Here is a 16,832-nt window from a genome sequence, read left to right on the forward strand (position 1 = left end):
TCATCCTAGATCACATCCTGACACCTTTTATCAGCAGTACTTGCAATTTCTATTAATTTGACTCATTTTGTTTATCTACTCTGTCCCTATGAGCTGGAAAATATGTCTTTTACCAGGAGCTGACATAAAGCGTTTCTTTCTCAGCGGAAGTGGTCTGGAGAGTCAAACTTTAAGACACACCACTGAAAACAATCCAGTAGAAAAAGAGGCAGAAAGTTCTCAGAAAATACTGACGGCTCTTAAACTACAACACGACTCAAATTCATGTATAAATAGAAAATAAGCAGGGTTGCCTGGGTGGCTCAATTGGTTAGACATTGGACTCTTGATTTCGGCTCAGGTCACGATCTCACGGTTTGTGGGATCGAGCCCCGCATCAGGCTCTGCACTGACAGTGTGGAGCCTGCTTGGGATTCTCATTCTCATTCTCTCTCTCTCTCTCTCTCTGTCTCTTCCATAAAAAGTTAAATAAACTTAAAACACATTTTTTTAAAGAAAAAAGAGGAACAAATAAGCAAAATAAAAATATCTTCTGTCCAATACCATTTTTCATTTCAGACTGATCAAAGGTGATCACCCCCCCCCCCCCCGATTGTTTCTCCAAAGTCTTGCTGGTGGAAGGCTAAACTGGCAAAACTAAATGGAGAGCAATTGACAGCAATTATGAAACTTACAGATCACATCCCTCTCTGACCTGCGATTTCACATTTAGGGGTTCGTATCACAGGTACACTTAATGTGTATGAGTGATAGGTCTGTGGCATTCTACCATCATCTGTAATAGTAAAAAAGACTGGAAATTAACAGGGGAAATGACTTATGGAACATCTAAACACGGGAGTATCATGTGAAGAAGAAGGAAGAAAAAGTTCTCCAGGTACTGATGTAGAAAGAGCTCCAAATATATATTAAAAATACACGTAAAACATATAACGACCCCCCCCAAAAAAACAAGCAAAAAAACAAACTCAAAACATCAACTTGTGCATGGCACGCTATCGTTTGTGTACAAAGATTAGGAATCTATATCTGTATGTGGATATGCATACAATATCTCAAAAAGGATACAAAAACCAATAGCGACATTTAAGTGAAGGTCTGAAGTGTAAGTGGCAATGACCAAAGCCGAGAGAGGGGAAAAGTGTTCCAGGCTGAGCACAGAACATGTGAGAAACAAGAAAGAACGTGGTATATTCCAAAAAAATGACAAAAATCCAGTAAGACCAGAGCAAATAAAGAGGAGAAAGAATGCCCTGAAAAGGACCAGACCGTGGCAATCACTGAGACCTTCGCAGGAAGTCTAAATTCCCTTTTAAGTACAAAGGAAAAGCCAAACACTGGTTTAAAGTAGGGAAAAGCCGCATCAGACTGCTTTACTGAATGTTCATGTGCCCGCAGAGAAGAAAATGGCGTTGACTGCTGAATGGAGTTAGATGCTGGAAGACCAGGTTAGAACATTCTTTATAGGAAGACAGGCTGGAGACGGTTGTAGCAATGGGATGAAGTGAAGAAAATACAAGCACATTTAGGATATTCAGAATTCACACAATTTACTACTTGATTCAACTGTGGGATGAGGGAAAAGACGAGTCAAGGATCAGCTCCCCAACCTAACCCCCAGGTGTAAGGCTTGAACAAATGGGTGAATCTAGGGCCATCTGTACGAGGAACACAAAAGAGAAACAGAGGCCCAGGTCAGAAATGAAGCTGGAGGGGGGACCTGGGCCAAGACGGTACTGAGGCATCGGACAGGGTGGGCGAGGTCAACCGGCAAGCGGGCAAGCCTTGGGAGCGTCCGTGTCTACAGGGTGGGCAGAGGAGAATCCGGAAAAAGAGACAGGGAAGGAAAGGCCAGACAAGTGAGGGAAACTCAGGGGGCGTCCTGCCAAGGGAAAAAGAGGGAAAGTGCTTCAAAGGGCAGGGAGGAGCCAAAACTGTCCACGTGGGTGAGAACAAAAAAGGACAAGCCTCTGAATGCCCGGCACCGGCCTCCTCAGTGGCGGCCGCAGGTGACACTTGCAGCAACGGTGTCCCCCACCGGAGCAGACCGAGGAACTCTTCACGGGTCCAACACAGCCACCACAGGCTAGCACGACGTAGGGCCAAACAGACACCAGACAGACACGGGCCAGGAGGAGGGCTGGCTCCAGCCGGGAGACACCTGGGGGGATCAGATGCTGACAGAAGAGAATCAAGCAGACCCAGGAGCCAGAGGCTGAGCAAGAGGTCAGTTTCTAAAAAGAGTAGAAGGGGCGTTGGAAACAGTGCCTACAGAGAACGGGGGAGACACGAGGTGATGAGGAATGGCGAGCCCGCCCAGAGGCTGGGCACTAGGAACTGGCAACGGCACCGACCGTGCCAGCTTGCTGCTTGTGGTCTTCTCCGCAGCGCCCAGCAGCCCCAGCCACGAGAATGGGGCATGATACTCAGCAACCTGTCCTGACTTCGCTTTTACAAATGATACGCCGGCCCCTCGTCACACAGCACCGTGACACAGTGCCCCGTGTGAGTATTTTACAAAGAGTATTTCATAAATATTTTTACTACCAACATCTGCTTCACCCCATTGAAAAGAAAAATACCCGATTACAGCCTCTTCTTTAACACGTTTCAAAAACAAACGAGGGGGGCCTGCACGGCTGTCGGCTGAGTGCCCAACTTCGGTTCAGGTCACGGTCTCACCGTCCGTGAGTTCGAGCCCCGTGTCGGGCTCTATGCTGACAGCTCGGAGCCTGGAGCCTGTTTCAGTGTCCTGTGTCTCCCTCGCTCTCTGCCCCTCCCCACCTCAGTCTCTGTCTCTCAAAAGTAAATAGATATTAAAAACAAAACAAAAGCAAAAAAAACCCCAAAGTAACCCCAAAACAACATGGAGGTGAGAGACCACAAACTGATTCGGAATCAAGGACCATGAGTGACCAAAGATCACAGGAAGCGGTCGGAGCACAGTAATGAAGAGCACAAGCCAGGGAAAGTTACTGAACCCATCAAGGGTCAGTTCCCAAAGTTAAAAGGGAAACTCGAACAGTGTAAGGCTCCAAGTGCTACTGTCGTAAATGAGATAAACACAGGGAATAACAACCGGAACAGTGGCTGGTATGCACCCAAGAAACGTTAGCTACTTCTACATAGCGAGGGAGAAAACTGCAAAGACGTGCTTCCTTAGTTACGGACAGGGCAGAATTCCCTACACGCATGGAAGCTACTAAGACCCCGTGGGGTAAACGACACAACCACCGGAAATGCGCTTGGCGCCCGCCGCGGCCCCGGCCGGCTGCTGCGGGGCCGGGCCTCCGCGGCGGGGAGCTCACCTGGGGACTGTGAGTCTCACAGTCCATGGCCTGGACGGCAGCCGTGAAGTGCCCGCCGCTGTGCCGGTGCTGGTGCGTCGGGTCTGACCTGGCTCTCCCACTGTTGCTCGTCCCCGACGATCCACCTTCGGGATCACAACACAGTACTCGTAAGTCTGAAGTTAACTTTGCTCAGGTATGTATTCCAACACTCACGTTAACACCGAAGGTACGGCACGCGCAAAAAGCTGTATGAACCTCAAAGCGTATCAGGAAGTCATCCAATTCTCTAAGTTCTTTCACACCGACCAGTGAACTAACACACGACAGTCTGGTTTGGGTTAAGTTAGGGGAAAGTTCAGGCACGTGAACAAAGTATTTCTACTTAAGAAACCAAAGGAAAACTTTGGCTAAGAGGGGCGCCTGTGGGGCTCAGTCGGTTGAGCGCCCAACTTCGCCTCAGGTCATGATCTCACAGTCTCTGGGTTCGAGCCCCGTGTCGGGCTCTGTGCGGACAGCTCAGAGCCTGGAGCCCGCTTCGGATTCTGTCTCCCTTTCTCTCTGCCCCTCCCCTGCTCATGCTCTGTCTCAAAAATAAATACAAACATTAAAAAAAACCACATTTAGGGGCGCCTGGGTGGCGCAGTCGGTTAAGCGTCCGACTTCGGCCAGGTCACGATCTCACGGTCCATGAGTTCGAGACCCGCGTCGGGCTCTGGGCTGATGGCTCGGAGCCTGGAGCCTGTTTCCGATTCTGTGTCTCCCTCTCTCTCTGCCCCTCCCCCGTTCATGCTGTGTCTCTCTCTGTCCCAAAAATAAATAAAAAACGTTGAAAAAATTTAAAAAAAAAAAAAAAAAACACATTTAAAAAAAACAAGAAAGAAAGGGTTTCGTTTCCAACTGCCAAGCAGAATTTATCACGCGTAATTAAGTATCAGAGCTTGGGGACAGGTGAAATGTTTTACTAACTACAAAGGGTAGATTTAGGTAAAACAATTCCTCCCTATCCCAACAACCAATTCTTCAAAGACTTTACAGTAACCCCCACCTTGTAACAAAAATAAGAAACGCTTCCAGGCCTCCCCGAGTATCAGAAGGACCGACCTGAGCTGGAGGACGTGCTGGAGGTGGTTCCGGAGGACTGTGACTGCTCCATCGCGGGACTCGTGGACACGCTGTTACTTGTGTTTGTACCTTCGTCAGCTGTCTTCTTGAAAAAACTGTGCTGCAGGGCATAGTAAGGTTGAATTCGAGTTTTGGGGTCATAATCAAGCATCCTTAAAATGAGGTCTTTGAACTTCAAGTAGTCAGCCACGGTATGACCCGATTCCCCAGCACGACGCCCACCAGGTCCTCCTGTTTCTACTCCGAGAATATTATGAAGTTTACGGGTTCCTGGTGGTTTATACTCCTGAAGAGAAGAAAGATAAAAAAAAGCTTTCTCTAAATGTGATGGAGTATGTAAAAGCCTGCATAACTTCAAATATGCTTAAATATGTTATATATTGAGACCTTTATTAAAAAGAACGCTTTATACTCAGATTCTCTGGATTTTCACACATTACTATTCCAAATGCATTTGTTGTTGGAGAAATTCAAAATAATTTCAAGACCAAAAATGACTATAAAGATCATGTGGCCCAGGGGTCAGCAAACAAAGGCCTAGCCTGGGCTGTTTTTCTATAGCTTCAGCTATGAATGGGTTTTATATTTTTAAAGGTTGTAAAAACAAACACACACAGCCACATAATATGCAATAGAAGCCCACAAAAGCCTTAAGCTTTTACCTTCTGGTGCGACCGCTGCTCCGGCCCAGTGGTCTGAATCGCTTTTCTGCCTGATACACGTGACCTCGGATGCACGTCCTTTCCTAACAATGGCTCTCCAAAGCTGTGGTAATCACTCCAAGTGAAGATTCACTGGTTTAACCCTACACGCTCGGATTTACTGTTCTCATTTCGTTTATTTTTTTAAGTAATCTCTACACCCAGTGTGGGACTGAACTCATGACCCCAAGACCAAGAGGTGCATGGTCTTCAGGCTGGGCCAGCCAGGCGCTCCCCCACCACTTTCATATTTAGATAAAGAAATTAAAAGCATTTAGAATATGCTGAGTAATAAATTAACACGTGTTGAGATTTTTCTGAAAACTCCTTTTTTAATAGATGGTGGTAGAACCCTTAAGACGCTTATGAATATTGAATTTATTCAGAATGGCATCACCGATTTTTGCTTCTAGTGACAATGCAGAAATTCGTAAGAGACCACGGCTCTCACTCTGAAAGCAAAAACACGCCAGCAGGTAGGCCACAAAATCATTCCATTTAAAAAACCCACCTGAGTGCCAAGAACTAAACAAATCAGAGTTGACGGAATTCCAGAAAATGAGAAGCCCTTTCTAGGAGAGAAGAGACCTAAGGTGAGGGAAGGAGCAAATGCCAGAGATGTGGGTAAGAAGAATCCGGCCCAGCTCTGAACCAACTCCTGGCAGTGTGGACGGGCCAAAGGCGGAGGGCAGGCGGAGAGCCCAGACCTGAGCCCCCAGGGAACTGAGCAGCAGGACGGACAGACTGCCTGGGGCAGCAGGGCTGCAGAGAGCACTCGGGTCGCCACAGACACTGCTTAAAACCTAGGAAGACAGTGGAGAACAGAATCTAGGTGGAGCGAACAAACAACGCAAGGCCCAGATTCAGCTCAGCTACAAAGGAGATGGACTGAGTCCCGTATGACGGAGTAAGAGGTGCATCTCTTTCTGGAGGGAGGGTTTACCTCCATCACAACTGTTCTCAGATACAAAGTCCAGCGTGCATTTAAAAAACTACAGACACAAGAAATTTTAAAAAGATGGGTCCATAATCAAAGTGCAAAAATTAGTCAGAAGACCCACATAAGTAAACCACCCAGATGCTGAAACTGGCAGGCCGGCATTACAAATAACCATGATAAACAAATAGGTAAAAGATTTTAGTTCAAAAGGTGCACAACATGTGTGAATAGATGGGGGGTGACAGAAGACCAAATGCAACCTTTCCCTGAAAGGTAAGTGGAAATGCGGAAATGTCAGAACTAAAATATGCAATATCAGAAATCAAGAATTCACGTAATGGTTTTAACAGCAGACTGGACTCAGCAGAAGAAAAAAAAAAATCAGTGAATCAGAAGACAGAGCAAAGGCGTTATCCAAACTAAAACAAAAAAGAAAACAGCATGAACAAACTGGAGACCTCTGAGATCATGCTGAGCCTGTCACACACATTTCAGTAGAGAACTAGAAGGAGAAGAAAGACTGAAGCAACAGATACTGGAAAAGATACAGTCTTAGGAAAAACTGACGAAAGCGATCAACCCACAGACCCCAGAAGTTAACAACTCCAAGGAAAATAAATACAAAGAAAGCTATTCCTGGAGACATAAGAGTCAAATTATTGAATAACTGAACAAAAACAGAAAACATTAAAATCAGCCAGAAGGAAGGGGGAAAGGGAGAAACATTACATATAGGGAAGGATACTTAGAAAAGCCACTGGCTTCTCTTTAGAAACAACGTGATACACAAAGCAATGTTATAACCTCTTTTCTCTTTTGCTGAAATGTCAACCTAGAATTCTACATCCATGGAAATGTCCATTATCTTCCTTAAGAAAGTAAATAAAGATATTTTCAGATAAACAACTGCTGAGAGACACCATCAGCAAAAGTTATTCCCTACAAAATAAAAAAGTTAGACGAAGTTCTTCAGGCCGGAAGCCAAGAAGGGTGGGAAGGAATCAAGAACGTACATAGGTAAACAGAAAAGACCTTTTTAGTATCTTTATTTTGTGTGTGTTTCAAAATTTCTTTAAAAGTCCCTTTTTATTTAAGCAGTCGATGTGTCTGCTGTGAGGGTTATAACATATGCAGAAGTGACGTACGATGCCACGTGCACAAGAGGTAGACGGTTAGACAAAAGGGCATGCTTGATCACGTGGTGTTACGTGAACGTCAACTGATGCATTAAGGGTACGTATAACACTAAAAATTACACACAGGGTAAGAGCTAAAGGGTCAAGAGAGCAGATGAAATAAAATACCAGAACACCGAAAGTACTCCATTGACCCAAAAGAAGGCAGGAAAGAAGGAATGGGGGAAAAAAGAGGTGAGACAGAGAACAAATACAACAGTTAAAACCTAAACTTCCGAATAACTAAATGGGTTAAAAACTGAACGTGAAAAAAAGAGACTATCTGACTGGATTAAAAGGCTTGACAACTAAAGGTTGCATACAAAAGCTGTATTTCATATATAAATACAGACAGATTTGACGTTAAAGGGCACAAAAAGTACAGACTATGAAAATGTTACGAATAAGAAGGTTGGTACAGGTAGTGTAATACCAGACAAGTCTGACTTAACAATTAGAAATATTACTAGAGATAAAAAGAGACATTTCATCATAATGAAAAAGTCAATTTATCACAGTCACAACAATACTAAATGGGTACACACCTACTAAGAGAGCTTTGAAACACATAAAGCAACGAAAGGGAGATGAAGACAAATCCAGAATTATCACTAAAGGCTACCATTCCCCTCTGTCATTGATAAAACAAATATCCACAGGCAGACACATGTACACACACATATAAAATAAGGATGTCAAAGATATGAAAAAAAAAAAATATCGAACAACCTGACCTATACTGACATCGGTAGACCACTACACCAAACAACTGTATAAAATGCAATTCTTTGCAACGGCACACAGGACATTCACAAGGTGAGATTACCTGCTATATTCTAAAACAAGTCTCAATGAATTTCACTTAAAGGAGTGAAATCATGTTTTCTGACCCATGATGCTACTGAATTAGAAATCAGCTAACAATAAGATACCTAGAAAATCCTCAAATATTTTGAAATTATGTAACAACATTCTAAATAACAATGAGTAAAAAGAAATCACAAGGGAAATTAGAAATGTTTCAAAATCAATGAGACTTAAAATATATCAAAAGTTGCTGCATGCAGCTAAAGCAATAGTTAGAGGGACATTTATACCATTAAATGCTATGAGAAGAAAGTTTTAAATGAATGATCTAAGGTTCCACCTTCAGAAGCTAGAAAAAGCAAATTTAGCCTAAAGTAAGGAGAAGAAAAAGAAATAACAGAGAAAAGCACCAGTGAAATAGAAACAAGACGAAGCAACAGTAAAAACAAAAGACTGGTTGCTTGAAAAGACTGGCAAATTTGACAACCACTAGCAAGAGTAATGGGAAAAAGGAGAAAACAGGAATGACCGATGTTAGGAATACAAGAGAGACTGTATCCCTACAGATCCTCTAGAAACTACAAAGATAATAATGAAATATTATGGGTCATTTTATGCTGACAAAGCCAACAACTTAGATGAGGACAAATTGCTTGAAATCCATACCTACCAAAATGGACTCAAAAAAGAAACTCCAAATAGCCATATATTTACCAAAAAATGTGAGCTACAATTAATAACCTTCTAACAAAGAACATCTCCAGTCCTGATAGCTTCATCGATGAACTCTATTAAACATTTACAAAAGAAATAATGCCAATCTTATACAAACTCTTTCAGAAAAATCAAGAAAGAATACTTCCCCAATAGTTTTATGAGACCAGCAGAATCCTGGGATCAAAACCTAATGAAGGCATTATATTAAAATTTTAGACAAATATTCCTACCAATGTAGACTAGCAAACTGAACCCAGCAATACGTAGGAAGTGTGGTTTATCATAGGTTGAGCTTAATATTCTAAGAGTTATTGATGTATTTTACCACATAACAGGGAAAAAACCATATGATCATCTCTACAGGTGCAGAAAGCATGTGACAACATCCAAAACCCACTCATGATTTAGAAAAACAAACAAGCAAGACACTTCTCTAAAAACACAGGAAACTACTCCTTCAACCCGACAGAGCTACAAGACACATACACAACGAGCACCATACTTAAATAGGTATGCTTTCCCACAAGATTGAGAACATGGGGAGATGTCCGTTCTCACCAAAACTACTCAAAATGCGGAGGTCCTAGTCAGTATGATAAAACAAGAAAAATAAATAAAGGCATACAGATTGAAAGAATAAAACTGTTCATTTGTGGAGGATGTGAGTAAGTAGAAAGCCCTACAGAATCTAAAAACAAATAAAAAACTACAACAAATAGGTACATGTAGCACGATCTTAGGATACGAGTTAATATACAAACTCAATTCTATTTCCACATATTTTCAATGAGAAAAGTAGAAAACGATACTTTAAAAATGACATTTTAATGACATTTAACGATACTTTAAAAATTGTAAAAAAAAATAAAAAAAAAAAAATAAAAATTGTATCAAAAACTCAGAAATTAAATAAAATGAACTAAAAATATGTATGAAACTTCTGCACTAAACCCCACAAAATGTTGTTGAGAAGAATGAAAGACTAAATAAATGGATAAACCATGATCACAGACTGAAGACACAATACTGTTAAGATGTCCATTCTCCTGGATGGACCCTTAATGCAATCCAAACAGAAACTCCAGCAAGATTTTTTTTTTTTTTTTTTTTACAGACTTATAAGCTGATTCTAAAATCTCTACATAAATAAAAAAGACCTGGGGAACAGGGAGGGGAAAAAAAAAAATTAAAACGGAAGAAAAGATGCTGGTGAATTCACACTACCTGCATTGGGGACTTCCCACACGGTATGCAACCAGCACTGTCGTACTGGTTCAAGGACTGATAAAGCAACGTAACAGAACAGGGTGCAAATACAAGCCCGCACAAAAAAGAACAATAACTGAATAAAAGCACCCAGATTGACGGGGAAAGGCAACTATCCAACAAAAGATGCTGTAACTCTAAGGCAGGCATCCGGGGGGTGTGAACATCAACTCCTACACCTCATTCCATCCTTAAAACTTAATTCGAGATGAACCCCAGGACCAACCATAAAAGCTAGGATCAAAAAATCTTTTAAAAGAAAGCACAGAATACCCTCACAAACTTGAGGAAAGCAAAGATTTCTTCAGATACAAAGCCTTCACTAAAAAAAGTCGACAGGTTTGATTTCATTTGAAAATAGTAAAATTTCCCACTCATCAAAAAAACACCACTAAGAAAAGAAATAGTAAACTACAGTCCGGGGAAAAAATATGGACACATGTATGACAAAGCACTTATATTCATTATGTGTAAAACAAAAACAAAAAAACCTCCAACTCAATTGAACAACTCAACAATAAATGAGTAAAAGACTGGAAAGATGGTCACAAAAAAAGCTCTACGAATGCTTAAAAAGCACATACCATTAGTCATGGGGAAATAAATGCAAATGAAACTGCTGCGTACATTTGCCCACCCGAATGGCTAATTTCAGAAAGAGAGACCACGTCAAATGGGGAGGATGTCGCACAACTAGAACCCTCATACTCAGTAGGGATGTAAAATGATGAAAAAATTTGGAGAACTGTATTTTCTCGTGAAGATCAACACACATATACCCTACGACCTGGCAATTCTACCTCCAGGCAATGACCCTAGAGAAATGACAACACATGTGTACAAAAGATTTATGCAATGATGTTCCCAGAACCCTTATTCATAATAGTTCCGAACTGGCAACAATCCAAACGTCCACGGACAGGTACATACAGATAAACTACAACATTTTAATTCGATAGAATACTATGAAGCAGTAAAATGAAATAACTGTTGACACACACAATACGCATGAATTTCCAAAAATGATGTTTGTTAAAGTGAAGGAAACAAAACAGTAAATACTATAGGACTACATTCATATGAATTTTACCTATGAACAGGCAAAAACTAACCTAGGACGAGAGAAATCAGCAAGTAGGGGTGGGATGACAAAGGGTCACAACAATATTGTTATCTTATTCTAGCTAGTGGTTATATTATTGTATCTAAACTATACTTCAACAAATCAGCATCTTAATTCTTCATCCACTTTCCCCACCAAAAAAACATACACATAGTATAGATATCATTACTAGGCAGCTAAAAGGGGCTCTGGACACATAGGTGAGAAATTACCAGTAAAAATAAAATCACTGAGAAAATAAACAGTACAAAGATACCCAACGATTGCACACGCAATGAGTTTATACTTCTGGTTAAACTCCCTAGTGCAGCCTTCATAAAGTAATCATTTGGTTCTGGATTTGAGTTTTTGGTTGGTGCAAAATTTACCTATGTCCGAAGACAAATACTTATTTTATACTTCAAGTTTCTTAAATGAGTTGCTAACTGCAACTAAGGGAAATCTCATAAAACCTATAGTTAAGTAAGAGGTATTAAATACAGGTTAAGATACTTCCAATTTTAAGAAGGGAAAAGATTTATCTACTCTTTTCTGAAATGCCCCCCCCCCCCCCCATAATTTTGTTAAAAAGTAATTATAGCTCAGTTTGGGAGAAATGATAGGTTTCGGCCCATAGTAGCTTCACTGTGGTTTTATAAGGCAGAGATGTGCATGGGATGGGATGAACGTTTTCTTTAGAAAAAAAGAAAAAACTGGCAGAAAAAAAACAACAAAAAACAAAAAGATTCCAAACGGAGAAAGCAGTAGCCGCCTGTGCTGCGGAGAAAGAAAACACGAAGGAGGTTTCATACCCTCCAACTCTATTTCAGATCGACTGGCTGGAGCTACCTTGAAGGCTGGTGAAGCTAAGGATTCCCAGGCTGTGCTCTGGGTTCAAGGGGAAAGGGGCCATGACTGAGCTCGCTCCGTGGACAAAGGCAGAAGGATTCAGGATGCTTGTGTGGTGTTTGCCATCCCTTCCTTAGCGGGAGGAGGCTGACTGTGGCTGCCGGATATTGCCCTGCCTAGAGCTCAGAGAATAAGGCAGAGTGCAGTCAGTTACAACCAGGTATGAAAGATACAATTACAGATGTATTTTTAAATCTTCTAAAGAAAATCGTTTGGTATTAAAAGCCTACGTGAAGGTGAATTAAAGCCAAGAACCATCATCTTCAGTTCACTGGAAAGGACACCTGGTGGCAGCATCGCTAAAATGCAAGGGGCAAAATACAAAGTGGCGTGGAAATAAAACGTCCTAAGTGGTAACAACGTGTTTAAACTACAACCCCAAGGTGTCCGGTGCAAAGATCACACACCATCAGGTATTTATACATCACGTTCTTCTTACACCAGAGACAAACTAGATTACAAAACACATGATTATTTTCACATTTATATCAAACAAAAAGGAGATCAGGATGCGAAACTGCCATCGTTCACTCTGTTAAACTGACGCAGTCTAGTGATCTGAAACCAGAAGAAAATTACTACAACAACCTAACATTTTGAAAACCTTAATTGCAAGGGTTTTGGACTGACATCCCTGCCGTCCATGCCACCGAGCTAGGAACCAGAACTGAAATCTGCCGAAGGATTACTGAGTCGGTTGATATTCTTGCCACAAATCGCCCAAGTCAAAAACTCTTTCCTCCCGTTGGAACTAATTGTTTTGAAAAAGCCGTTTACTGCAATCCTGACCTCTACTGCCCACAGCTGCAGTACTGTTTACTGTGACGTCGTTATATACACTCACTGTGACAGACAGAGGTTGAACTTTCGGATTCTACTGCTGAAATGAGGCACGCTGATTTGATCAGCTGTGTCACACGGCAGACATACAGTTTCCAACATGAAGCCTTAACTCTGCCCATTAAACACACACTCGTCCGTACAGACAGTTCACGGCAAACTATACCCAACTTTTGAAGAAAGCAGACGCCTAGGTTATTAATGAAATTGTTAATGGAGACACTGATTTCAAAATACAAAGTGAGCTACCAACAGCTGCTGTGAAATAAGTAACACAGGCTAAATAAATATACATATAAAAATATAAATAAATAAATCAAGTTTCCCTATTTTACCCGTTTTCCATCTTTGGTCTTCTTTAAGTTCCAAGTGCCATCTGGCAACTTCTCAAAGAACTTTCTTGCTTTTGGTGCTTGGTCAAGAATGTGAGCAGGTGGAATACTCAGAACTTCCACTATTTTATTCATCTGATCTACCTGTATTAAAAATAAAAACAAAAACGCCTGTAACTTCTACTGTAGTACATCCTGCTTCTCCTCACCAGTTCATTCGTTCATCCATAAATTTTATTTTATTTTTTTTAATTTTTTTTGTAACGTTTTATTCATTTTTGAGACAGAGAAAGACAGAGCATGAACAGGGGAGGGTCAGAGAGAGAGGGAGACACAGAATCCGAAGCAGCCTCCGGGCTCTGAGCTGTCAGCACAGAGCCCAACACGGGGCTCGAACCCAAGGACCGTGAGATCATGACCGGAGCCGAAGTTGGATGCTCAACCGACTGAGCCACCCAGGCGCCCCTCATCCATAAATTTTAAACAGAGCATCTTGCGCGTGTCCTCTTAGGCATTGAGCACACGATAATGAACAAAAGAGACACAGTCCCTGCCCTCCTGGAGCCCACCATTCCACACAGGGCAGGACAGACAATTAAACAAATGAACACGTAAAATCAAATAACCATCCAAAAAAAAAATCCCACAGGCTTAATAAAGTGTGGACCAAATAAAGTATATTTTTAAGTGCAGGTTCATTCACTCAAATACCAAGTGTCTCCTATATGCTAGAAGCCATGCTCAGTAGAACATAGCAGTAAACAAAACAGATAAAAAAAAATCCCCGCCAAAAAGTTTGTACGATAGGGGAAGAGATCACTAATGAACAAACACATAATGAAATACATTATGTCAGACGACGACGAAGAACCATGAGGAAATTCAAAGATGGAGGGTGAGAAGGGGCACTGCAACCGAAAGCAGGGTGTCACCAAGAAGACGGTATGACAGCAAAGACCCAGGCAGGGAGGGAAGGAGCCACGCGCTCCCTGGGGAAAGGGCATTTCAGGAATGGAGAAGCACTGATGCAAAGGCCTTAGTACCATGGGCCTGTGGCTCCTGTTTCCAAGGGACCACAGAGTAAGGCTGCGTGCTGGCCCAGAGAGAGCGAGGGGAGGCAAGGTCGCAGAGAGAGCGCAGGAGTCACAGGGAATGGGGGATTCTTTGAACCACTCAAAGAACTTGGCTCTTACGATGGGTGAGGTGGAAGCCACTGAAGTTTCACATGATTTAATAAAATACGGTTAATTGTATCTCATTATGTTTTAGTTAGAATTAATACAATTGAATTTAATACCGTGTAAGCTCATGAGAAAGATCCTGATTTACAGGATAATATTAAGGATGACAAAACAATACCAAACACACACTATGCCAGTTACTGCCCAGGACTAGCTCACTACTCCTGTAGTTCAAGTGAATTAAAAGGATGGAAGGGACACGTTTCCGACGCCATATTAAGAGTTGTATAACCCTGTGTAAGTCATGGTCTTTCTTTTCTTATTTATAAATGCATGGACTGATCAAGATCTGTAATGGTTAACTTTTCTTCAAAACACAAAAAAAACCCACAAGGTTTTAAAGCCAATGGAAGTCCAATTCCTCTGACTACAAGAGAGCATGGCCTCTCCCGTGCCCTCCTAGGCACTGCCTCTGACTTTCCAACACCTTCTGAGAACAGACCGGAAACCCATGAATTAAAAGAATTACATATAGCCTGTAGCTCTAAAATTCTATAATCGTAATTCACCCTAAATTACTCGGATCAAATCTCATCAAGGCTGCCAGCCATCACTTCTTAAATTCTAAATCGTACCCTCAAAATTTACAGCAATGTTGACACCGTTTTCATAGTGGCCCTCGTGCCTTTGTTACCTTTTTCTGTTATATTATACTTAAAATCTGTAACATTTAAACCAAAATGCGTAACATTTTCTAATCTAACTTATTGTTTTCCTTATTAGCAGATGAAAAGATCTCACTTCTCATCTCAAAATCCTAAACTCACCATTATAATAATTGAAAAACTTTTTAAATGAACAATATAAATTCAAAACTGACCCAACATATGAATATTTAACTTGATTATAAGCAGACGTCTTTTCCTAAAAAAATTTTAAGATTACACAAAGATTAAAAACAAAAGGAAATTATGAAAACAGAAACAGAATTTAGAAAGCAATCATCATATACCTCATTGGCTCCACTGAACAGAGGTTCTCCAGTGTGCATTTCAACCAAAATACACCCAAGGGACCACATGTCGATAGCAAGGTCATAAGGCATTCCCAGTAGCACCTCTGGAGACCGATAAAAGCGACTCTGAATATACTGGTATATCTGAAATATATTGCAATATCATATTAATTCCAACATAAGTTTTGTTTCATTGTGCTCAACACTGAATTAAGAACATTTATCTGGTATCAACAGAAAAAACAATTGCCTAACTCCTAAGCTGGGGTTCCATTTACTGATTTCACCTTTATGCTACAAGTATCACTTAAACATTTCAAGAGAGTGGTTAATCACACTGTGAAATGCAAAACATACAATTCAAGCCCTTTCGTTTAGTCCAATCCTAACCGGCAATCAAGATACACCTTAAAACAATTATGTTTTGTTAGAAAAAAGACATTATTGAGAATAGGGTCTCCCTATTAATTATTCTTTCCTGCCATGGATAGCACTTGGTTTACCACTAATTTAAGGACTAAACTGTATTTTAATTAACCTACAGAATGTATTTCGGCATCAAGTCAAATAAACTCAGTACAATGTAAATGAAAATTCAGACATCTATTACTGTACTGGTTTCACAGATGTATCTGAGAAACACCCCCATATAAAATTCAACCGGAGGTCATTCCTGATCAATCACTTCTTCTGCCCTGTCCTCCTCCACCTCCATTTGAGAATTCTTAGGGAAAAAAATCTTGAAATGGATAATTTTCAATGAAGTAATCTGAGAATGTCTCTAGAGACCAATTCATTTTCAGCCATCATAAATTTGTATTTAGAAACATCAGGAAAGCAAACAAAAAGAGAAAAGAAACAAACAAAATCCTCCTAACTAAAGCTTTTCACACTTAACAGTCCAATTAGGTGGCCAGCGGTGTGGTGCTTTCTCACGGATGCTTTTGTGGCTCCCACCTAAAACTCTAGCCGAGTCTCCAAAAAACAATTTGATGCCCCATAAGCAGATCAACCCCAAACCTAAGGCCTTGTCAGAATGAAGAAAGTGAAATTCAAAGGGAGAGGTAAGAACTATTACGTTTCCAAGTTTGTGGAGGGCCAACAGCATCGGTAAGCCCCAACGACTCCCTACATCTCAAAGGTCTCATTTCCCAGCTTCCGTCTGTCACTCGTCTATTTGGTTTGGTCGAAGCAGCGGCTGGGTCATCTACAAGGTTGTGCACCCAAATCCCCTGCAACACGCCTACCCGGCCACCTTCTGAGACGGAACCAGTAAGGGCAGGGCAGGGCCACTGGGTGTGCGTCTCAGAAAGGATCTCTCGCTCTCACCTGACACGCTCACACAGTTTAAACCTCACGGAGCTAAAGGGATAGTTGTCTCAATTTGGCCGGAGAGGCACAGTAGTGTTTGATATTAGATCACAACATAGGATTT

The 16,832-nt window shown here is 41.4% G+C and overlaps 1 protein-coding gene across 14 annotated transcripts in view; it reads right to left on the bottom strand.

Annotated features, from left to right (window-relative positions):
- The window catches only part of DYRK1A (dual specificity tyrosine phosphorylation regulated kinase 1A), a 150,377-nt gene that overhangs the window by 4,928 nt on the left and 128,617 nt on the right, over positions 1–16,832 (bottom strand). For all 14 annotated transcript variants that reach the window (XM_078452785.2, XM_078452793.2, XM_078452792.2 and 11 more), the window contains 4 exons: positions 15,395–15,541; positions 13,205–13,345; positions 4,392–4,698; positions 3,309–3,433 (listed from right to left, as the gene is read on the bottom strand). In XM_078452785.2, the coding sequence (XP_078308911.1) occupies positions 3,309–3,433; positions 4,392–4,698; positions 13,205–13,345; positions 15,395–15,541 (720 nt within the window). The remainder of the gene's footprint in view (positions 1–3,308; positions 3,434–4,391; positions 4,699–13,204; positions 13,346–15,394; positions 15,542–16,832) is intronic.

The sequence above is a fragment of the Panthera onca genome, chromosome C2, assembly GCF_046562875.1.
Source record: "Panthera onca isolate mPanOnc1 chromosome C2, mPanOnc1 haplotype 2, whole genome shotgun sequence".
NCBI classification, from domain to species: Eukaryota; Metazoa; Chordata; class Mammalia; order Carnivora; family Felidae; genus Panthera; species Panthera onca.